This window comes from Podarcis gaigeae, assembly GCF_964106915.1.
Source record: "Podarcis gaigeae genome assembly, chromosome: 7".
Taxonomy (NCBI): Eukaryota; Metazoa; Chordata; class Lepidosauria; order Squamata; family Lacertidae; genus Podarcis; species Podarcis gaigeae.
In genome coordinates, this window is record NC_139683.1 from 79659307 (window position 1) to 79684810 (window position 25504).

At 42.5% G+C, this 25504-nt stretch overlaps 1 protein-coding gene across 4 annotated transcripts; it reads right to left on the minus strand.

The window, feature by feature from the left end:
• Positions 1-518: 518 nt before the first annotated feature.
• On the minus strand, positions 519-24841 carry ANKS6 (ankyrin repeat and sterile alpha motif domain containing 6). Of its 4 annotated transcripts, XM_083749685.1 has the most exons (17): positions 24251-24841; positions 23975-24187; positions 22546-23042; positions 19491-19535; positions 19018-19222; positions 17475-17581; positions 17159-17307; positions 16342-16546; positions 15877-15926; positions 14748-14960; positions 14318-14483; positions 12018-12187; positions 9051-9240; positions 7512-7579; positions 5359-5475; positions 4375-4468; positions 519-1127 (listed from the first exon to the last, which is right to left on the minus strand). In XM_083749685.1, the coding sequence occupies exons 1-17, from the start codon at positions 24328-24330 to the stop codon at positions 1078-1080; spliced, it is 2619 nt and encodes an 872-aa protein (XP_083605811.1). In that variant the 5' UTR covers positions 24331-24841; the 3' UTR covers positions 519-1077. The 4 variants fall into 4 exon arrangements, 3 of the variants coding, with proteins under 3 accessions (XP_083605811.1, XP_083605810.1, XP_083605812.1); XM_083749684.1 differs by having other exon boundaries at positions 23975-24841; XM_083749686.1 differs by lacking the exons at positions 23975-24187; positions 24251-24841 and adding an exon at positions 23260-23961.
• Between the last annotated feature and the right edge of the window lie 663 nt (positions 24842-25504).

The window sequence follows — 25504 nt, forward strand, 5'->3', positions numbered from 1 at the left end:
GCGCGGAAGCAGCAGAACGCGATCTGTGCACGCGCAGACGCATCTTACGTTCCGTTCAGGATGCGAAAGGGGCTCCGGAACAGATCCTGTTCACATCCCGAGGTACCACTGTAAGTCCTACTAAACTCAATGGGGCTTTCTTCTGAATAGAAATAAGATAAGCTGCAGCCCTATACACCCTAACCTAAGTTTAAAAGGTAAGAACTATTTTAAAAAAATGTGGCAGGTGATCTCCCCCACCCCCTTGGGCTTCAATAGGCCTAATGGCAGGGGGCAAAATGGTGTGTTCACTTATGTACAATATTTTGGTACATAAACTTCAGTAAGCACACAGCATCATCATCATCATCATCATCACCACACCTTTTCTCCAAGGAGCTTAGAGCAGCATTTCGATTTCAAGATGCATTTGTCCCTAGACTTTGTCTACAACAGATGTGTTGGAAGTTGTGAATAATGTGTACGCAAACCCAGCACCCTCAAACACCAACCTCTCAAGCATGAATACAAAAGGCTGGTTGCAAATCGTAAGTTTTCTTTAGTTAGAAAAAAAAAATCTTATTTGAATGTTCATCAATACAAATTGTGTTTGGTGCTTCACAAAAACACGCCTTGGGCACACATCAGTGCTCTTGACTCCTTACAAAAGACTTGCAGTTTCTTTTAAATTTAGATGCCTGCATTATCACAATATGCACAGTCAAGTCTCAGGTGACTATGGCAGACTCCAGTGAGTTGCAGTTACTTCGTCGTGTCCTTCCTCAACACACTTTTTTTTTGCTGAAGCCACAGGGGTTTGGTTCAGATTCTCATTCCTGCACTTCTGTGAAATGACCCATACATGTTCTTGCATTACATTTCACTTTTGAAAGTCTTTCACGGCCTTCAAAGTATCAAAATACCTAATGTGTAGTTTCGGCTTTGGGAACAGCTACTTAGCAGAATGAAGGGTTTTTTAAGTTGTTAACAAACAATCCTTCCTGCGCATTCTGTGAAAAGATGTTGCTGTAACAGGTACACATGATACTTTTTCTTCAGGGCACTGTGGCGAGGTAGTGGGACACCTTGGTTCAAAAACTACCTCTTAGTAGGAGAAGGTTCTTGTGGCCTCACCCAGCATCCAGGTGCTGCAAATAGAAAGCAATTCATCATTAATTGTTTTGTTTTAAAATGCAGAAGCTGCTAGATATGCATAAAGTATCTATGCACGAAGTGCTAGATTTAAAACAAATATTTACAAATACATTTTGGAAAGTGGTTTTTCTGTCTACCTGTCCATTTGTTCTCTATAGGTTTGGCCATTAAGGATGGGCGATACCTGGTTTTCAACATTGTGATATATCAGCAGCTAAATACTGTGATATGCTGGTATGTCTGGAATGTATCTCAGCTGCTTCTTCCTCCCCACCTTAGTGGAGGAACAAGCAGCCGAGATACATTTCCCAGCCCTACTAAGCAAGTCCCCATACCGCTCTGACTCACACATGCCAGAGGGGCACGGGGCTTCCTTAAACTGTTCAGCTGAGCAAGCCCTGATACCACTCTGGATCACGTGAGCCGGAGGGGCGTTGAGACTTCGTTGAACTGCTCAACCAGCTAAGCAAGCCCCAAAACAGCAAACCCCACTTAGTACACCAGATCTGGAATGTTAGGGGTGCTGTCATGAGGATGGTTCCAAAGGGAAGGTTTGAGTATATGCAGTTTCATGTATATGTGGAAGCCTTGGAAGTGAACTGCCATGTAAGATGTGATCGTACTGTATCTCCATATATCAATATTATTTCCTGGTTTTTTTAATATATATATATATATATACCAACCACTGCCTAACCAACACGTACTTCATCCACAATGGACAAAGATACAAACAGATAGAAGGAGCACCTATGGGATCACCCCTCTCACCGGTCATCGCAAACCTGTACATGGAACACTTTGAAACCAATGCTTTAGACAAGTCAGAACACAAACCCAAACTTTGGCTCAGATATGTTGACGACACCTTTGTAATTTGGCCACACGGGAAGGAAAAACTGGATAGCTTCCTCACACATCTCAACAACTTACACCCCAAAATACAATTCACTATGGAAATAGAAGCCAACAACCAACTTCCCTTCCTTGACGTCCTAATCTACAAAAAACCTGATGGCTCCCTAGGACACACTATCTACCAGAAAAAAAAACACACACCAACCGCTACTTACATGCACAATCACACCACCACCCTGCACAAATAAACTCCGTAGCCAAGACTCTCATCTCCAGAACCAAACGCCTGGCTGACAAAGACCACTTGACAACTGAGTTACAGAATCTCTCAAATGTGTTAATTGCCAATGGATACCAGCAAAACAGGATTACGAAGCTAATCCAAAAGGAAACACCCCCCAAAAACCAAGACACAGAAGAAAACAATGGCATGGCCCTCCTTCCTTATATCAAGGGCACTACAGATAAAATTAGCAAAATCCTCCATAAACACAATATCAAAACAGCCTTTTGCACCAACCAAAAAATAGCCAATATCCTCAGAAACCCCAAGGATAAAATCCAGTTGGAAAACCAAGGGATCTATGAAATACCCTGCAAAGTCTGCCCAGCCACGTACATTGGACAAACAAACAGACGAATAAATGCACGTATCGCAGAACACAAGAATGCCGTCAAAAAAGAAGAAAAAACTTCCTCTCTTTTCCAACACATGAAAGAAACAGGACACGAAATTAATTTTGCAGATTCCAAATTGCTCTTTAACACGGAACATCACCACAAGAGAATAATCATGGAAGCCATCGAGATAGAGAAACACCCTCACAACATGAACAAGCGTGACGACACATCCCGCTTGCCAGACATCTGGAAATTAGCCCTCCCCACAAAAACTGACACCAGATCCAGAGGCACACAGAACGCCAACACCAATCAACCACACCAGACCCAAACCCAGACCCTCTCCACAGATGAATTACTGACACCATCCAGTAGCCAATCCATGGTGGCACCTCCGGATGCTGCACCCCCCTGCAATCCCTACACAGATCTGGCTGACACAAGCCACAAAACCACAGCTCGCCCCTATACACGAAGCCAAGCCAAAGCACAACTAAGTGCAATACAGCCATCTTCTCAGGAAAACTCTTCACAAAGTTCAAGAGGTCAAGACACAAAGACTTTAGCAACTAATCCACACCTAATGACCCACCTAAGTGGTACTCAGGATATCACTCAAGAAATCACTCAAGGTATCTCTCAAGTAATTAAGGAACAAAAGAAGAAAAGGCACACTAGCCTGGGAACTTCCTCTCTGCCCAGAACATTGGAGGCTAGACACCACACCCCCTCTACAGTATTTATAGGAACTCAAACATTGAGATCCCGCTCTGTTCCAGTAACAAGAAGCCGAAAGCACCAGCCTGAAGATGACGAGTGAGACCTCGTCGAAACGTCGCCTAGACACCCCAACTTTTACACGGGAAGACACCCGAGGACACCAAAACCTGCATTCCTGTACCCGTGAAAATCTACGAAAGCATATATATATATATATATATAATGACCTTTTGGGGGGAGGAGGATTAACCAAACCATTGAACTCTCCCTTGATAAGAATTTATTTGTCCATGTTTTTTTTCTGGTTTTTAATTCATTCAGTTTCAATCATAGAATTGTAGAGTTGGAAGGGACCCTAAGGGTCATCTAGTTCAATACAGAAATCTCAACACATGGTCCCCTATCCAATTACAGAAATTTCCCCTATTTGCAAGGGAGGCAGGAAATATATAAGATATAATGCTATGTAATATCTCCTTTGAAGAGTGAGTTATCAGATGGAAGACAGTTTGCACATACAGGGCTGTCTTTCAAAGACAAACCCCACCATGATCACAACTGTTTTCAAGGAGACTAGCAAATATGTAAAACCCAACTCAAAGCACAATTTCCTTTGAAAATGAGATATTGGCATGAAATTTGACCTATGTGTTCTGGATAAAGATGTGTTCTGGATTTCAAATTTGTGTTCTGGATTTCAAATTTAAACCCATCTTTAGCTCTAGATTCAGTTTCAAGAGGGCCAGGAGTCAGGTCTCTCAAATACTATTTTATTAGTAACTATCAGCTTCATCCCCAGTGTTGATCAGGAATTGTAAGAAAGAAAATAATAACAATCTGTAGTTTTGAAAGGTTCAGTCCATCATCTTGATTCAAAATGGTGTCTAATTGAACGCAAACATAGAAAACTGTTCCTTCATCTCAAGAACCATCATGCAAAATTTGGTTATGATATCGTAAGAGGTGTCCGAATGCAGAGCAAACAGGCAAACAACTTTCCGAAATATATAGCAGATAAATAAATCACGATCCTATACTTACACTGAGGTTTTCCAGGGCTAGTGTTGCTAACACTGCTTTCAAACGAAGAGTGAAAGTTGTGTATGGTCTCCTGTAAAATTTTTCTTTCTCGGCCCTGTTGAAAACCATAGTTAGAGCAAGAACCAAATGCATAGTCCATGTTTAAATCTATCAATGCAATCATTAGTAAGAGAAACTTCAGCTTGGTTCTTTAGGAACACATGCCAGGAAAGGTGTTCATGTTTGCTGGTGATGGTGTCAATGAAATAACCTTGTTTGCTCCAGTCTGCTTCTGGCACAAGGTACTCTGGTTTGTACAACCTTGTGACCCAGCAAGCTAAACACAGCCCACTGGTTATACATTATACTGTGATGCATCTGCTACCCTCTATAGTAACATTTTGGCAGAATTTTAAAGCATTCATACTCATCCATGCATTTGATGGCTGAAAGATGCTGTTTTAGACAACCTTCAATAATTTACCTGCAGGGATAATTAACTGCTTTCAAATGTTTTGTATTGCTTTGGTGTTTGCTGCCCGGTTCTCCTTTGGGAGGAAAAATCTAAACAACAATAATCTTGTTCTGCAGTGGCAGAATCATGTTAATAGGGCAAAGTGCTGACCTGGAAAGAACACTTTCCATACACTTGTTGCCCAGCAGGAACTGAGAGTAATGACTGGGTGGCAATGACTTCTGTAACTGGCCCTGCCCACATAGTAATGAGCCTTGAAACATTGCAGAAGCTTCAAATCTGGATTTCCAGTATGCCAAACTAACCCCAGTAATATACAAATTGTTGGCAATGAAGGCTGAAGTCAGAAGAACTGTAAAGTCCCTGAGCCAGCCCACTAGGGCAAAACTCTTTGGCGTTAAAGCAAAGGACCTGTGCAGTCCTGAAGTCAACATCTTCTTCTCTGAGCACGCTCTATCAGATGTTGAAAAATCAAATTCTCAAAAGCAGAGAAAAGCAACACTTTGAAAGTAAAATATATTCTGAAATACCTTTCCTGCATTCAGCTCAGAAATAGCTGCCAGAATTTGTTGTCGAGAACCATCCGTTTTAATTCCCAGTTCCTTCAAATCACCATCCGTGAGGGTGAGGAAAGCCTCCATATCCACCTGCAAAACAGAAATCCGTAAATGCATTTTCCCTCTTCTAATTTATGAAGGAGACGCTGAGCTAAGAGGCAGAGAGAGCATTTTATACTCTCCCCTGCATTTTGGCTCCAGCAAGACTTAAGTTCCCATAACAGTCTGAGGAACTGCTGCTACTAATTTTAGCACTGTGTGAAGTGCTAGTCTGAAGACCTAGCAAAATAGCAAAGGAAGTCTCTGGATCAAAACTTGTCTCTGCTATTCATTACATAGGTGGCTTCATGGAAGTCATTCTCGGCCTCAGCCAGAGATAATAACCCTGTTACAGAGATATTATAAGGGTCATGGATAATGTATGTGAAATACTTTAAACACCCTAAAGCACTATATCACTATTATTATCTACACTAGTGGCCAAAATTGTGGAAACCTTTTCTTTTTTTAGTAACACCATAAAATTATATATCAATGGAAAGATAATTTAATGAAGAATGTAATGCAACAAAGTTGGTTCAGTTACCTGTATTCTATCAAAAGTTATAGCCAAATAACCAGAAAAAGAAAGCACAACTTGCTTAGGTTGATATGCAGTAGCTTTCCTACAATGTAGCCAATGAGCATGAGTGTTTAGAGAGCCAATCAGGTATTATGAGCCATCAAACTTTGGAAATACACTTTCCCCAAAAGGTTTCCACAATTTTGGCCACTAGTGTATGCACCAACTTGTAGGAGTCCCAAGCTTGCTCAGACATATGCAAGGTGAAATAAATGGGGAAAGGGCCATAGCTCAGTGACAGGCTTTGCTTGGAGAGACCTGGGTGAATATCCAACATCTCCATGTAAGACTACGGTAGGACTCTGTTGGAGCACGACTATCTGTCAGTGTAGACAGATGGACCAATGGTCTGACTCAATATAAGGCAGCTTTCTAAGTCCCTACAGTCAATACGTTTCTGCCATTTGTAACCAGACACTTAAAAACTAGGAACATACATCAAAAAGTTATATTGATTGAATGTTTAAATGACGTTGCATGTCTGTGGCTCACTGAAATAGTTAGAGAACAGGTTCTACTTTTGACTAGTTTTCAAGATTTGCATGAAAAGATATCACAACTGTAGCGGCAGGCAAAATAGCAAAACACAACTGTATTTCTAAGTAATTCTAAAAGGTTTAACACAGCAGTGGAATATGCTTAAATGAATACTAAATTGTTATTCTATCTGAGCTCAAAGGCAGAAAGCAACTTACGCCCAAAGCTTTTGCACTTTCATATTGGGGGCACTGACCCAGAATATATATATTATATTTTCCCCCTTTATGTTCATGAAATATCACTTACAGTCAATAGAAGTCATTCAAGCAAATGGGTGTAATTCTTTATGTAAGTTTTGAAAAGCCACTTCCCTTTGCTATGTGGTGAAAATGGAGCGTAACCAAAGATAGCTGGACCAGAAATACTGGGTAGTTTGTTTTTGCTGTTGAAGCTGTGGAATATGGAGACTGCCAATGATATTATTGTCCTTTACCTCTTAGGAGGCCTAGTTGTCCAATCACAAAAATAATAGCAGATTTGAATTCCCTACACCGAAAAACATATTTTAAAGCTCCCTTACTGAAGAAATTTGCAAAAATTAAGTTTCACTCCCTAAAATGACAAGCCCTAATCAATGAAACTAAGAGAAGAGCCTGAATAATCCTGGTTTCATACGGTCATGATGTAATTTTTGTTCTTATACCAAATTTGAGTGTGATTCCATTTTGAGAATCTCTTCTAAGCTGCCTTAAAAGCTTCTCTGGGCTATAAGGAAGATATAAGTATTCTTAACAAATAAATATTCAAAAATACAGCCTTGCATTGTTGGTGACTGCTCTGTGTTCCCTTTTAAGAACACTGTTTCTGAAAAGCCAGATAATAAAAATCTGAGATCATAATTCTGTAAATAAATTTCCTTATTGACCTCCATGGCCTAATGATTCTTCATGATTTGAAAGTTTCAGCCAGCCTCACAGAAAGCATTAAGTAAAAGAACAAATAAAAAGTTTATACAAAACTTTACCTCCTGCTCTTCAAAAATAGGCTGATACTTCTCCAGTGAGAGTTTTTTAAGGATGCCTGTGAGTTCATCTTTAAATAAAAAAATGAAATAATATTAATCATTTTGACAAAGGGCAGAGAATACATATCTTTATCGATATTTCAAACTAAACATGCAGATGCAAAGATCATATTAAGTAGTCTGAACAGTGATTTGTCCCTGAACTTTTCCTGTAACCTGAAAATATTCTATGCAAAACCTTCTAGGCAATGCAGAGCATAATGGGTCTTGTGATTGTCCTTTCTCATACATACATGCACATACATACACATAAACAGAGTATTTATAGAAGAAAGGCCAGTCCGAAGATTTTAGTTTACCCCTGAAATTACTGGGGCCTGCTCCAAGTACTAACACTTATGGGAAAGGCAGTAGGGTGTCACAGCTGAGAGCCAGGGAGGGTGATCGTTCTCCAAGTCTGTAGCAGCACTACCACAGTTCTTTCAGAGCTAAACTAGGCTTCCTGAGAGGTAAAGTGAAATATACTCGGAGTCGAGAGTGAATTCCATGCTCTTTATTCAGCTCATAGTGGTGAGGAGGAATGGAAGTTCCCCCAGAATGTCTGCTTTATATACATTATTTACACAATGGGCCCCACATGATTGGCTAATTCCGGGATTCTCCTGTAGGCCAATCAGGTTGCGGATTCATTTCCACCTGGAGCTGGATTGGGTGGCCCCTGTGGACCAATCAGACTGCTGCATTCTGGATCCTATTGTTCTAGGACCAATCAGACTGCTGCATTCTGGATCCTATTGTTCTAGACCAATCAGACTGCTGCATTCTGAATCCTATTCAACTCAGTACATAACATAAAGGATAGATGAGTAGGAGATAACCACACAGCAATTACTTCCCTCTGCCTTCCTTTTGCTGGATGGGAAAGTTCTACCTACTTCAGGATGTGCATGTTTGAAAGCAAACCAGTATTTTTTTAAAAAAACAGCTCCTATATACTGAAAGGGACGCGGGTGGCGCTGTGGGTTAAACCACAGAGCCTAGGACTTGCCGATCAGAAGGTCGGCGGTTCGAATCCCCACAACGGGGTGAGCTCCCGTTGCTCGGTCCCTGCTCCTGCCCACCTAGCAGTTCGAAAGCACGTCAAAGTGCAAGCTGATAAATAGGTACCGCTCCAGCGGGAAGGTAAATGGCCTTTCCGTGCGCTGCTCTGGTTCGCCAGAAGCGGCTTAGTCATGCTGGCCACATGACCCGGAAGCTGTACGCCGGCTCCCTCGGCCTGTAAAGCGAGATGAGTGCCACAACCCCAGAGTCGGTCACGACGGGACCTAATGGTCAGGGGTCCCTTTACCTTTACCTATATACTGAAAACTTGCACGTTTCTGTGACAACCCTTCTGCTGCAGCAGTTCCTTGCCCCATACATACTGGTTTCTATTTGCAGAGCGTTTTTGACACAGGAGGACATCCAAATGCACAATTCACATTCTAAGTAGTACAGCCCAGGGAGATCCTGCTGACGGTGTAGCCGGGGACTGCTTACCTTCATCTGTCAAAGTTCCACTGCTGGAGCCACCGCTGCTTTTCCCTTGCCTGTGAGAAGAGGAGAGAGAGGACTCTGCACTTTGAACCTTGGGGGATGCAGATGGTGATGGTGACGGCGTAAGAGTTGGGGATGTGCTTTTAGAAGTAGACGAATTTTCAGATGGAGGCTTTTTGTTCACATCCAACTTCTGTTTTTGTTAACAATGAACAGAAGAATAAATAATCATGTGGTTCATAATAATAATAATAATAATAATAATAATAATAATAATAATTCATTACTTATACCCCCTCCATTTAGCCGGGGCCCCCCTGTTACTCTGGGTGGCTTCTAACAGAATATTAAAAACACAATAAAACATCAGTGGTAGGCTTTGGTAGCAGGAATGTTCCTCTGTTTTATTTTAATGTTCACATGAAGTACAAGGACTTTAGCACATGTTTACTTGGGTATTTTTATCTCCTTACATAAGCAGACTCCGTGGTAATTAAAATGTTCCTCCTGACAAAAATATATTTGGCAATTGGCCTTACCGACGGCATATTGGGGTGATTCACACAGTTGGAATATGAAGACATCTGGTTATAACCTTTCACAGAAAAAGCTGTGTGTGATTTAAAGCAGAGGTTGTGTTCCACAACATGCATGTATGTTAAAACAAAATAAAAAAAATTCCTTCCAGTAGCACCTTAAAGACCAACTAAGTTAGTTCTTGGTATGAGCTTTCGTGTGCATGCACACTTCTTCAGATACACTGAAACAGAAGTCACCAGACCCTTCTATATAGTGAGAAGGTGGGGAGGGGTATTACCCCTGTTTCAGTGTATCTGAAGAAGTGTGCATGCACACGAAAGCTCATACCAAGAACTAACTTAGTTGGTCTTTAAGGTGCTACTGGAAGGAATTTTTTTATTTTGTTTTGACTATGGCAGACCAACACGGCTACCTATCTGTAACTGGATGCATGTATGTTGTCTTGCAAGCATCTTGCCACTTCCCTCTAATGACCCACACAGTTTCCTTTATGGACTAGTGCCAGAAACACCCACATAAATTACTCTAAGGGTCTCAAGGAGTTGGCCAAATTGAATTCAGTGAATCCAATGCATTTATGAATGGAAAACATACCATTTCTAACATTGGAAAGCTTTTGACCTGTCTAAACTTTTTACCAGTAAATCAGCTGCCTGAGAGGGTAGCTCTAGATCTATACTTGACCCTGAAATAAAAGTGGATTTCCCATGTTGAGATACCCCCTTATTCTAGTAATATCTAAGCACTCTGCCCTTTTATGACATCATCACATCATAAATTTCCCTACTTCCAGTCCAGATCATTGCTTACTGCTGTTGGGTAAGACTTAGAATAGGCTAACTGAAATCAATGGGACTTTAATCATTAACTTTAATCATGACTAACCTGTCCTATTAATTTCAAAGGGTCTACTCTAAACACAATTTAATCTGGATCCAACAAAAGTGGCTAAGTGTGCCTTAATGTTATCTGGAGGGGTGTTCAGATGGGCCAAATTCAGAATGGTACTTCACTTTGCAGTATAAGGCTCAGAACATGCTTGCTACTCTTGTCTGAGAAATTCATCTCCATGGTGAGGACTTGTATCTTTTTTCTGGGGGGAAGGAAGTAGTCTCAAAGTCTGATTTTGGTAGGTCAAATAGCCCATGGGGGGGGACACAACATCCCTGTCCCCATTCTTCTACAGCTTCTTGTAGCCACTTTGGGTAAATTAAGCTAATAATAATAATAATAATAATAATAATAATAATAATAATAATAATAACTTATTATTTATACCCTGTTGGGCAGCTTCCAACAAAATATTAAAATACAGTAGTCTGTTAAACATTAAAAGTTTCCCTAAACAGGGCTGCCTTCAGATGTCTTCTAAAAGTCTGGTAGTTGTTTTTCTCTTTGACATCTGGTGGGAGGGCGTTCCACAGGGTGGGTGCCACTACCGAGAAGGCCCTCTTCCTGGTTCCCTGTAACTTGGCTTCTCGCAGCGAGGGAACCGCCAGAAGGCCCTCGGTACTGGACCTCAGTGGAGATGCTCCTTCAGGTATCCTTCACATTCGGACATCAGGAAATCACAAGACAGAGAAACCAGTGGGAGAACACTTCAATCTCCCAGGACATTCTATACAAGATCTCAAAGTAGCTGTTTTACTACAAAGGAATTTCAGAAAGAGACTGGAAAGAGAAGCTGCTGAATTGCAACTTATCACCAAACTTAAAACCATGGAGACACCTGGTCTGAACAAAGACCTTGGATTCTTATCTCATTATACATGACAAAGCCATTTTTCACCTTCTCACCCCTTGCTTTTTCCTGTAAGACCTATTGCAGTCGTTAAGAGTCGTCAACAGGCTCATCACAGCTATCTGCCAATCACCCATTCCCACCACCCTTCTGAGTAATACCCCTCCCCACCTTCTCACTATATAGAAGGGTCTGGAAACTTCTGTTTCAGTGTATCTGAAGAAGTGTGCATGCACACGAAAGCTCATACCAAGAAATAACTTAGTTGGTCTTTAAGGTGCTACTGAAAGGAAATTTGTTTTGCCTTCACATTTAGTTTGACTCTTAGTAACTGGATAACTGGCAGCCCTCCCAAGGGTGTTCCACTAGTTGTGTTGATGAACCCAGGTCACAATCCAGCTGATATCGCTGAGTCCTGGATTACATCCTTAGTTTGCATCCTGATGAACCGTTGGCATAATCAATTTGCTTAAAATGCTAAAACTCAGATGTTATTTGTTCCTTCTTCCCTATATTCATTTTGAGGACATTCTCACAAACAGATATTAGCTTTATGTCTACAGGCCAAAAGACTTCAGTAATCGTAGCAATATACATATATGCCGTGTGACTGAGACGGGAAGTCTGCAAATCAAGCATGCTTCACTACTTCAGCTCTAAGCTACGAGAAATTTAAAAGACTCAAAAACCTTTAAAATGTGTCCATTGCCAATGGTCTGTGCACTTTCCACGTCAGGAGGGCAGGGTGAAGGAGCTGGGCCTATTGGCACTTGCTGTTGGCTTGGTTTATGTTCAGGAATACCAGCAGCTTTCTTCCTCTGAGCAGCAATTTGAGACAAAACACTATCGGCACTGCCACCTAACGAAAACACAAACCCTAATCTTACATAAGTCAAGAATGTAATAGCAATTTTATTATTCTAGACTGAGAACAATCTCATTTCAACATTTTCAAGCAACATTAAAAGCATCTGTTTACAAAGGAAGTGTCATTAAAAAGACGAAGAGGTTTTCTCTCTATACTGTATTTGTTCTAGTCTGTCGTCATGCTGATGATGAACTGTGCAATGTGAAGGAAGCATAGGAGACAGGCAGGCAGTGAGGTCAGTGAGTGGCAGGGTGATGCAACCAAGAGGGGCTTCCTGTGAAATGACAAGCAATGTGGGGGGCAGAGGAGGCAGTGGTGGAACAGAGCAGGAATGGAAGATTAGGCTGAGAGCCAATGACTGGTCAGTCAGTGAATGGGGGATTTAAACCCCAGTCTTCTAAGTCCAACACTCTAGCCACAACACCACACTAGCTTGTTAACAATATATCAGAAAAGACATAGCATCTTATTGCGAGGACAAGAAGGCAAGAGGCCTTCTGAGTCATCAATGTTGAGAACAGAGGCCTTGTTGAATTTGAAAAGACTTACTTCTGAGTAAGCGCGGTTAGGATTTCACTGTTAGTCTGAGACTGTTCATAATGTGTACTGAATAAAATACCATGTAAAAGTTATTCACCCTTTACGTTTCTGTGCAACGATCGCCTCTCAAAGTCATCCTAGGGCATTCAACAGTTTAAAGCAGTGCTTTTTTATTTTTACTATTGCCATCTGGCTAGCTCCTGTAAACAGCCTGACAGCTTGTTTCATAAAGCTAATGAGAATCTATTGATGTCATCACATTTGCGTGATTCTGTGCATGGGATTTGAAAAGAATGCAGACATGCAGAGCTTTGGAGACGTGAGATTAGGCAATATAAGAGGGACCTGCAAAAGAAGATGAGAATGTGTTCCTACTAGGTGGTTCGGGGTATCCAGCCAGTCAACCACCAATACTTTCCTTCATCAGGCCATTCCATCCTTTCCACTAATAGTCAACATGTGCATGCTCTGAGCATGCTCAGTCTTCACTGGGGTATTTAGGGAGTGTTTGTTTGTTTGTTTATAAAATGTACTTTTACAAATCTTGCTGTTACCCCTATCCTGTTTCTCAGCGACTCTGTTTTGGCTACAATCCTGTTAGCACTAAGAACCTTAGTTTGCTAAAGAGTGATCAAATCTGAGCTCTTAAAAAACAACAACCAGAAAATAAATATCAAAATACTTTGAGGATGAGAAGGACAGAGGCACTGAGGCTAATAAGAGCCTGATACATGTAATTTTTGAAATGCTGTGTTCAAGTTAACTGAATAACTTTATTCAACAAGCATGGTGGTATGTACAACACATTCACAGTGCTATCACTACTCCCTGATTCACTGGCCTCCTTTAGTTTTTTTGCAGTTTCTGACCAAGTTCAGACCTTGAAGGCGTGTTCTGCAGTTAGGGCTCACAGACAGCATTCTAGTAGAAGCACCATCACTCATCAACAGCTTGACAGCTGTGGAAAGGAAGCCACCACAGCTTTTCTTGTTCTGACCCTTCCTCGGCCCAGATCCCATCATCCACCTTCCTCACCCACCTACCTGTTGAAGCAAACAGCGCTTATGTTTTACATCACAGAAGATGGGAGAGGAATGAAGAAGGTGGAAAAAGTTGCTGCAGTGTAATGATCTAGGAAGCCTCACTACTCATAATGTTCCCTTGCCACGTGATATCTTCCACACCCTTCCACACTTCTCAGTTTTCCTTAGTCTTCAAGTCCTGCCTGATCAGAATGACATTGCCCAGCTGTTTTGGTTGGGAAGTGTGTGTGTGTGCACCTTTAAACAAGCACAAAGCTGGCAAGTAAAGCTTTGTCTAACGACATGTGCATGGAAAAGTTTTACAAGCACAAGTTTCAGTAGGTGAGGTTCTGGGGAAAGCTTTACTTCTAAGGCCTTCTACTTATTCTGAAGTTCTTAAATACAAAGAAACTCTACCAGAGATCTTATCCACCTAGATAATGATGGGTCTGTTTATGGGCATTGCAAAATAAGTGCACAATAATTTCATGTTCATTTACAGGCTTTGAACAAAAACTTGTCAGGCAAAGAGATAAGAATCAATATATAATATAAGCACCTGATTTATTATGCATTTCTCCACCATGTCTGCTTACTCCGGCTATGCTGTTAGATCCACCAGAAGAGTGGGGGGAATGGTTGAAGTTGCTCGAGGTGGAGGGAGTAGGTGGTCTTCTTGCAAAGGCTGATAGTTTAATGGGTCTAGTACCTCTACTTAAGGACGCCTAGAAAAAGAAATGAGATGCAGTTTTAACTAAAGCTGTTCACGAATATCTGAAAAATAGAATTATCCACTCTATTTCACTTACATGTACATTCGGGAAAGCCTAAATCCCTACATTTAATTAAGCTGAAAAAAAGCATTTTGTTTTTAAAAATCTCAAGCGCACTACAAAACATCAACAGGCCCTCTGGTTTAAAGGAGAACAAAACAATGTGTTTGAACAACTCTTTATGATTAAATGAAACCAGGTAGGGTATTATTTTACTTCTCTTCCTTTGTCGGAACTTCCGCCGCCATTATTGTCAGGACTGGTCGCTCGGTGTGGAAGGCCAAGCTTCGTTTGCACTCTGCTACCATCCTTGCTTGGTTGCGTCCTGTCAGAATTCCACAGCTCAAAACTCGATGGGGGCAAGAAAGGTGGAATGACAGCTTTCAGTTTGTCGTTAGGCAGTCTTGTAAATGGAGCCCCACTTCTTAGCTAAGCAGAAGGTGTGGGGTGGAGGAATAAAGAAAGCAGGGATTTTTTTAAATAGCAAGAAAAATAAGGCAATCACAAAGAAGGCAATTCTGTGTACTCTTGTTTACAACAAAAGGACAATAGAGAGGAAATAAACAAACTTTAAATCAAGCATTTACATCCAATAAATTAGAATTTAGGCTGCAATCCCCTACACAACATCCCATTTACCTGGAAGTAAATTCCACTGAATTCAATGGAACTGACTTCTGAGCAGGCATGCATAGGATTGCATTCTTAGCTATAGATGCTGCTCATAAACATAGGTATTAATCAATTTAAGTAGACCCAGCAACATAAACACTGAACCAATGAAACTGAACACCATTTTATCACTTTTACCAATCCTTTAAGGTGGCAGGACCTCCATTTTGGAATTTAATGCCCGCTGAATCAGACAGGTACCTTCATTGTACATTTTTCGGCACCTACTGGGTTTTTTTTCCATCTGGGAACCCAGCCAGGTGTGTAACTTTAATATGTAATCTTGATACATGGTTTTAATAAGCGTGTCTTGTTCATTACAGATTTCTTTTTATATATTCATGTTTATGTGACTTGTCTGTAGTATTTTTTCTTATTGGTATTTTAAATGACTGTTTTCGACTCTTTGCAAACTGCATAGAGGTATTTTCCTCTAGTAAGCGGTATATACATTTTGTTAAATAAACAAAAATGAAAATACTCAGAGAATACTGATCAGCGCCGTGGCTTCTTTTTGGGGCGAGGTCTATATAACCTATCTGACAATAAAGTAATTGTTAATAATAACAGAGAGAAGCACATCCATGATTCCTTTTGGTTCAAATCTGTTTTAGGGCAAGAGTTGCTAGAAAATACACCAAGAACTTGGAGCACCAGCAATACTCTGACTTACCACTGTTGTCAGTAATTCGTCATCCTTTCCTCCCTTTGTGCTTCCTATACCTGAATAGGGGAAAAACCCTCACATATAAACAATGCTATTTTGAATCTAATGACCAAACCATGCAAAGTTTAGCATTTCTGAATAAGCCAGCATTTGGAAGTATTTGAACTACAGTATGGTTAGCTGGAAATCAAAAGCTTCTAATCTGCCACTTGTGGATGTGAAAAAGGAGAATGCATCTCTGCTTGCAGTTCATTCACACAGTGAGAAACCATCTTGTCCATTACAAATTAACTGGGGCAGTATGATAGCTTAATAGTCAATATACACATTCAACCCCTGTCTCTCGACACCAAACAAAAAACATCTTTTTAACAGGCTTTCGCAAAAACATCCCTTAAAAAGTTTCCAAAACCTTCCCTTAGTTTTGGACAACTTCACATCTGTTTGAAAAGAATGTTGAATAATCTTTACCATTATCCTTGCTCTTTGTTGCCCAAGCTGTAATGGCATCATAATTTACACTGTTATCACTTGGTAATGTGGCCTTCATTGTGCAATCAAATGGTGATGCTGACTCTTCTGGAAAAGGTACAGCTGGATTGATGGAGAATCCATGATTTAAAGTCTGGGTCAACTTCAGCTTGCGAAATCTATTGGACATCCTGTTCCACCATGACTAGATAATAAAAGATAATGATACGGGTGTTTTTTTAAAAGACAAATAATTATGCATAATGATATATTTTAAACACTGATAAATAATGTGCTGAATGACCTGGAATTTATTGGTGTTGATTTTTTTAAATTAAAAACAAAACAAAACTCCAAAAGGTCTAGACATATCCACATCCCTTTTTCCTGCTGTGTAAATCTAATGCAAGAGTTTGTTGCAGAGTCCCTTCCCTAGATTAGTGCTCATGAAGAAGAAGAGGAGACTTTCCCTAGGAGCCAAGAACAATGAATAACCACAATGGCATGGCAGCAGAACATTGTTCAGGAAGCACTTGTGACAGTCATCAGTTCTAGGGTGGTTTCATCTAAATGTTAAGAAATTCTTCAGGATGAGGAGCTTCACCAGAGTTGCAGCTTTATGGGAGCAGGTGGAACCCAACTGGCACTTTGTGGGACCTGATCTTTGGCCACACTCAGTTGTGGTGCTACCGTGTAGCAGAGAGTAGGTTAACAGATTTCTCATCGAACAAATTTCCACAATGGGCAAAAGTAAGGCAGCTGCTAGATTCTCCCAGCTGAAGACAATGCCTTACTGAAATAAACAAAATCTGCATACCCTCAGTCCTCCCTTGTCATCAGGCAACACTGGGATATCTACAGTTTGCTTATTTCTTGAAGAAGTCACAGCTGATTTGTTGTTCTGCTTGCTCTTTTCTTTATCAACTTGCATGCAGGCTGAGGCTAGCAACCGCACAAGTTCCGCATCTGAAAAAAAAAATCACACACAAATTTCCTGGAAAGAATTATCTACGCCACAAGTGCATCAGCAAAAAATCAGGCTCTTATCTTATGGGAAGTACTCCACCCAAAAGACTCTCTGTTGTTTTTGCTGCAAGACTCCAAGAAGGATATCCCACTAGAAAAAGAAGTACCTGGATCGTTCAGCAGCATTATCAGGTCAAAGGCTGTATATCCATTTTTGGCACGCAGGTTGACATCAGCTCCTTGATTTAATAAATACTTGACAACTTCTTTATTTCTTCAAAGAAAACAGAAGGTAAGTTACACACACACACACACATATATATATATATATATATATATATACTCGGCTCGGTTAGAAGAGGGTACTAGAAAGGTCTGAGAATTTGCGTGCCTGCCTCTTCCCTCTAATCTCTCCTAAACATTTGTGTGGGTTCTATTAACAACTGTCTGTTGTGCTAAGGTCCCCTTATATGGCCCAGCTACTTACCAACTGATCTAGCCCTGGTTGGTTTGCAATTCAGCTCAAGAGTTGTCATCAGGATTTTAGGTACCTTTGCAACACACTCAGTATCCAAACATTGCTGTCTAGGGACCAGATTTGTTGTCCTAGTACCTATACTATTTGGTTGAGAAGAACCCTTATCTGCACCTGGAGTTTTCCAACAACAGCTCTTGTTAACTTTCTGGCATCACCCGCAGATCATTGTGAGTTCCATCTTCTGGAGGTAACAACCCTGGTACTATGTACCTGATTGCTTATACCAGGATAAGAGAGAGAAAAGTGAAGAACTCCTAATATTGGCATAAGTTAGTGAGGCTCCATGATTTCACCCCAATCCATTCCTTTAAAAATATTAATCTCAAAAGTAAGATCAGGGTTGTTAGCAGAAAAGAACAGACTGAGTAAAGAAGACTGAACAGAGTGATGAATTTTTGGTTTTAGGCAATGCACCTTGACATGGCCTAAACCAGAGATGGAACATCTATAGCCCTCCCAAAATTGTTGGACTCCAAAGCCCATCAGGCTCAGGCAGCATGACCAATGGTCAGGAATGATGCAAGCTGATAAACGTTGGCTTTGCTAGGGAAAGTGTCTAAAATTAACTGTTGGTTAAATTGATTTGCTCTAATGGGTGACTACCTAAACAGTTATAATATTTTCTCTTCCTAAAACCGTTTTGTGTAAAACTAGTAACATGCTATCTTACTAAAACTTTAAGTAATAACATTGTTTGTTTTGGGGGGAGAAACTGGTCTGAGACCCTGTTATTCACCCCACAAGCTGATGCCCTAACACTCTGCTCCCTACATAAGAATGATAGGTTGGGTTAGTAAAAGTCCAAAATATTAAAAGGGCTGTTCAGGGGAGGCAGACAGAGAGAGAAAATATATCCATTGGGTGGCAGGGATGAGAAAGGGTTGGATGGCTGGCTAACCTTCATTCCCCATGCCATCACAACCTTACAGTTCCTGCCTACATGCTTTCAAATGTAATAATAATGTTATGTCCAATGCACAGCCATAGGTAGGTGGGACAGGAAAACACCCCCAGTTCTTGGCCCACCTACTCCTAGTCCTTTTCAGGGGCTGCAATATTATACCTAAACATGGGCAGGAAATTAAAAACCGGAACGCAAATACACCTCCTTGGCAGTGGTAACAAGACTTATCTTACTCCACACTGGGAGGGGGTGAGAGAAGGATATTTACCCATGATATGTGGCCTGCATAAGTGCTGTCCAGCCATGGATAGTATCTTGCTTGTCAATATCCACGTTTCTTGAAACAAGCAGCTGTACAAGAGGCAACTGTCCAGTTACAGCTGCAATCATCAGTGGAGAAGCACCGTCATCGTTAATTACATTGGCTTGTGCAGGGTCTTCGTCTGTAATCTCTTTAACCAGCTGAAAATTCCCTGTGGAGATGGTTAACATGGTTAACAAAGGAAGAGCTCAGGAAGTTAAAAGGTTTATTTTTTAAGTGCCGAAGGGATTAATTCTAACTGTATGGGCGAGACTGAACTAAGCTGCTTTGTGCACGTGAAAGAGGTCCACCATATTGCTACAACAATATGAGCGGTCATTTGAAATAGCCAAACCTTTGGGCTCTTTCCTACTAGAATGCCTCTAGTTACTATACCCAGGAATACATCAGATGTGTTAGAATATTTTTAAGGACCTTACCCATTTTCAAGGCATGGAAAATATCTGGTTGCCTCTTCTGTTTATCTGGGGGTGGGGAGAAAAGTATAAAGTTTATAAAACAACTGCAGCTGATGCTACAACAGCAAATAACGCAATGTATTTTAAGTAAATCGTTTGGCTTCAAAATTTGTGTTTTGATTTATAAACGATTGAAAAACAACAACCCAAAGTAATGAGAAAATACTTGGGATAGTGATGCTGTGTTGCTCATCTCTGAAGCCAGGTACCATTACCCTCCTCTTGCCCCTGGTCTCTTGAGGCTGTGATTGTTTGCTGTGTGAAAAGCTGTAGTGATTTTCGTTTGACCCAAAGGAGCACTGGGGTACCATTTCCCAAAACATAAGGTGAAAATTTGCAAGAACAAGAAAATTAGTAATATGCAGCTATCAAATATTGATAGCTGTGTATTATTGGCATTGCAGCTACAGCAATGGCTTGCCTCTCTCCAAAAGGGTGGAGGAATGATTGCTGGGAGGAGCACAGAGGGAAGAAACGCCATGGTGCATCTGCAGCAGCACAACCGGACGCCTTCATCTGCCCCAGCTGCAACAAAACATGTCTCTCCTGCATCGGCCTTTACAGCCACAGCAGGTACTGTAACCTTCCAACAGTCTGACCCCATCCACAAAGGCACACTCCTCACTGTCTCCCCAGAAAGATATTTGTAGCCTTCAACAACAGAACCTTAGGACATGATTCAGCCCTTCGCATGTCAGGGGAAATAGCACAGGTATGTTTGTACATTCTAGACTCCATGCCAGGCTATACTAGATCATCCAGTACACCCTGAGTGTACAAACACCCTCAAGCTGTATGTTGTGAGGCAGGCAGGCGGGGAGGGAGGATCTAGCAGAATGGCATGCTCTGGCCACCTCCATCCAAGTGTTGAGGACCCAGGAGGCCCGAGCACCCATTTTAGCCAGCTCCTTTCTCCTATAATCCTATCCCCAACCCTACTAAGCACAGAAAGCTTGGGAGGAGCTTTAAGGCTGACTCCAGTCTCAGCTCCCCCCCCCCCCACTGCAGCCTTGCATATGGCAGCATCCTATATGCAGCCTGTCCCAGAGCAATTTGTGGGTCTAGGCCAATAAGGACTCACAGGGGTGTGGGTGCTCTATGGCAGGGTACAGAGCGAAACTCTGAATTTAGTAGTGATGTGCCTTTTCCCAAGGCATAACAAGCCTTACCAGAAACCAGCACAGCAAGCCTGCAGCCCACGTAGAACTTGAGTCCTATACTCCTGAGAGTCATCTTTTGTACTAATGAAGCTCGTGAGACGTCAGACTTGCTGGATCAGGGAAAAGACAGGAGAAAAGGAGAGGAAATACCAGTATTGAAGAAGGCAGAAATTCTGATTGTAGAGATGGAAAGAATGAAAGAGCTAGCTGAAAGAGAAAAAGAAATAAAACGTTAAAAATATATTGGCTACCAGCACCCTTCTGAAGGAGGGAGGAGAAAAAGATGGAGGGTGGTGCTTATTGTATGGTAAGATTTGATTATTTACATCACCAGTCTTTCCCAAACTACTGCCCTCCAGATGTTTTGGGCTCCAACACACACACTCCTCAGCCAGCATGGCTAACTGTAAAGGATGATGAGAGTTAGAGTCTAAACCATCTGCAGAAACCATCTACATAAGTCAGGTTGGTACAGTTTTTCTCCACCTTAAGTCTGTTGTCCAGATTCTTCTGTCAGAAACACAAGAAGCTGCACTATAGTGATTGACACACATCTTGCTCAGTATTGTCACACTGGCTAACAGTTGCTGTCCAGGGTTTTGGACAGATGTCTTTTCAAGCCCTACGTGGCAATGTCACAGGTTTAACCCGGTACATTTTGCATGCAAAGCACTGCTCTTTCCTTAGATCGAATCATATCTTTGGATCGAATCATATCTTGTTTACTGCTTATGTACATTCCTACAGATGCAGTCCCAGGACAACTACTCCCTACGCCCTCCGTTAAAGTTCATTCAAGAAATTCTCAAGTTCTTCTGCCATGGAAAAAAGTTGGGTTAAAAAAAAAAAAGAGTATGAGGATTTTGAAAAGATACAGGTTGCTAAAATACAGAAAAGAACAAAAGGGAAATGAAATAAAAGCAAAGACTGGGAGCTGAAAGACCAATTTAAGTCCATCAATTATGGACTTAAATAAACTCCATGCCCAAGTCCTCTGATCCAGCAATTCCTTGCAAGTGTGGAAGCTGTGAAGCTCACATGGTGCTTCCCTTTTACCAGAAGCATCTTCATATATTCTAAGGGAGGGGACTCAACTGATCATAAAATGGCCCCCTCCATTATAGTGAGTGACAAAGCCCCCTCATGAATAAGCACTTTGTGTACAAAAACTGTGGTCATTTCTACAAAAGGAAAATAACTATCTAGTTGATTATACATCATGTAAACATACTTCAAATGAATGGATTAATCCATGAATCAATAATATTTGCTGGCTATCCAATCAACAATGTCCTCTGGGCAGTTTGCACTGAATTCCAACAACTAAAACATTAAGGCATCTAAGATATTAAGAATCAATCAAGTCAATTTATTGCCTTAAAAGTAGCAAAACAGCATTTAAAAACTGGCAGCAATAATCTGTTCCAAGGACCGAAACATAGTTCTGAAAATCCAGGGAGAATACAAAGGTATTCAGCTGGTACAAAAAGGTTGACAGCCAGAATCTTGTTTGTTTTCTATTAGGAATAACAAATCATGTATCACACAGGAGCACTAGATGGTTCCATAAAGAGAGACCAATGTTTCTTGGGAGCCTGAGAAACTGGACCGCTAGTATTCCTCTTTATAAACAACTTTATTATTTGAACTGACTGCTTACCCCTTGCATTACAATGTCTTGAGAGCTAAACACCCCTCTCCTGACATTATTAGTGGGCATAATATGGCCATAAAGACAAGATCTAAGACCTCTTTGCCATCAGTCCTGCCAAGAAAATCATCCTTGTTTTTCCTTTTTTTTTTTTTGTAGTCAGGGAGTTTCCCAATCAAGAAAATAACTATGGCGAGACCCATACCTGTTTGAGGTCTAACTGTTGTTAAAGGTGCCAAATAATCCATCATATCTTCATGTTTGAAGTCAACAGATATTTCATATGGTGTTTTATGCAGTGTGTTCAGATGATCGGGATTGGCTCCTTTGTTCATAAGCTGCTGAGCCAAGCTCACTCTTCCACTAACAGCCGCCAACATTAGGGGAGTCCAACCCATAGTTTTCACGGTATAATTACAATCCGCTCCCCAGTCCAACAGAAGATGGACCACTGCTTCATGCCCGTGCTGGACAGCTGCCATAAGGGGGGTGATAGCTGGCAATTCCTCTTTGTTGTTATCCCAGCTAGTACTCAAGTGGTCGTAATTATCAACGTAAGCGCCCGATTCCAGCAACAACTTCACCACACTGACATGACCACCCCTAGAAGCCATTGTAAGTACGCTGGCTCCCAGTTTGTTCTGTGCATTAAGGTCAGCGCCGTTTTCTAGCAAGATGCGAGCCACAGTCAGATGTCCAAACCTTTGATTGGGGGGGGGAAAACGAGAGAGAGAAAACGTTATGATACCCAGTAGGATGAAACTGCATTGTTTGGATTTAAGGCAGTCTTGCCTTAACAATGCAGAGAAACAGTGTGGTGTCATGGTCAGAGAATGGGATTTGAGCGGGTAATTGCTCAGTTCAAATCTCCTTCTGACCTCTTAAGTGAGGCAAACCTCTCGTTATGGTCTGCACTCACAATTTTTTCAGGGGGTTGAACCAGATGACCCTTGTGGTCCCTTCTAACTCTGCAATTCTCCGCTTCTCTGATCCTAAACCTCCACTGCCTTGTGGGGCATATTCCGGAAAAGGAAAGGCTAAGTGCTAAACGGTACACAAATCCAGAGCAGAGTCCCTAAGACGGTTGGATGGCGAGTTGTACACCTCGTTCGGGCAAACTCCTGCAGCCACGCTGGTGCCAAACGTACTGCTCTGCTTTTCTTCATCCCTTTGGCATCAGCGAGGCCAAGAGGACGGTCCTGTTTTTCTGGCCCATCCAGGACCTCCATACACATTGCCTAGGCTTGCGCCTCAGGGAGGTCACTTTGGTGCTGCGAACATAGCAGTTTTGATTTCCCTTTTGGAGGTGCATTCCACTGTCTTTCGAGACAGAAGCATGCCGACAACAGGGGGTTGGACTAGATGACCCTCGTGCCCCTTCCATACAGTTCGATGATCCTTCTAACCAACACGATGCACCCAAGCAGGAGTGCCAGTTTGACCCTGCCATGCAACGTGCAAGGCCCTGGCACCAAAATCTGTGGGTGCCCAGCCTCATCAGTGGGGAAATTTGTGGGTGCCCGGACACCCAGGAGGTTGGGACCTATTCACAAGGGCCGGCAAACCCGGCCAGCATCTTCCCTCGCATCCCGACGTTGCACAAGACCCGGGCCTGGCTTTGCTCTCGCCCTGACCTGGCCGCCTGCATGAGCGGGCTCCAGCCGCAGTGGTTGCGGCTTTGGACCGAGGCTCCCCTCCGCAGCAGGAAGCCCACCAGCTCCTCGTGGCCGCCGGCCGCCGCGAACTGCAGCCCCGTGTTGCCGGCCTCGTCGGCGCAGTCCACGGGCACCGAGCCCGGCGGCAGGCCCGACGTAGCAGCTCCGGACCCGCCGGGCGCGGCGGCGCAGCTGCCGGGTTCCGCCGCCGCTTCATCGCCAGTCCCGGAGGCCGCCGGCGGGCCCAGCAGCAGCCGCCGGGCGCCCTCGCAGTCGCCTTGGTCGCAGGCGCGGAGCAGCAGCTGGGCGCCGGCCGCCACCCCGCACTCCCCCATCCGCGGCCCTCGCGCTCCGCCGCCGCCGGGCGACCTCCTCTCTTGGCTCCCCGGATCCGCTCGTCAGAGGAGGCGGAGGAGCCAGGCAGGGAGGGCGGCCGTCATCTCCGCACAGTCCGGCCGGGAAGGGAAAGAGGGAGGGACGGCAGGCGAGGCAGGCACTGGGGTGAGGCCTCCGGGCGAGGACTGGGGCTTCGCTTCGCCACGGGGAGAAGGGAGCCTCGCACAGCCCCACGACGACGCCAGTTTTAGTTATTCATTAATTTGGCTTGTTAAGTTTGGCTTAGCGCCCGAGCGCCTTCCATCCCCGAGAGGGAGAATACTGTAGAACCCTCGTACAGCCAGCGCTGTGCTGCTGCTGCTTAAATATATTTATTAAAATTTGTATACCGCCCTTCATCCGGAGATCTCAGGACGGTCCGCTACAGAAAACAAACGAGAACACAAAATGCAGAATAAAAAAAAGGCAAACCAATAAACACCCCCCTTCTCACAGCCAACACCAGATTGATTGATTGATTGATGGATGGATGGATGGATTGATGGATTGATTGATTATTAAATTTGTAAACTCCCTTCTTCCTGAGATCCCAGGGTGGCCCGCAATAGAAAGAAGTATGAAAGGAGAATGCAAAGTATGTAAAAAAGGGGGAAACAACTCAACAAGCCCACCCTCCCACGGCCAATGCCTTATTTATTTACTTATTTAGTATACCACCCTTCATCCAAAGATCCCAGGGCTGTCTGCAACAGAAGAAAAGCAACCCACAGGGGGTAGTGGCATTCCCCCTGTGGAACGCCTTCCCATCGGATGTCAAGGAAATAAGCAGCTATCCTATTTTTAAAAGACATCTGAAAGCAGCCCTGTTTAGAGAAGTTTTTAATATTTAATGCTGTATTGTTTTTAACACTCAATTGGGAGCCGCCCAGAGTGGCTGGGGAAACTCAGCCAGATGGGCGGGGTATAAATAAATAAATTATTATTATTATTATTAATATACAGTATGAGAACGCAAAATAAACAATCAACAAAAACAAACCAAGAATTGGCCCACTCCTTAAAAGCACATTTTAAAAGCCGCAGAATGTCCATCAGCTCCAATGCCTGGTTGAAGTGAAGCGTTTTTTGCCTAGCGCTGAAAGGTACATAATGAAGGTGCCTGGCGAGTCTCCC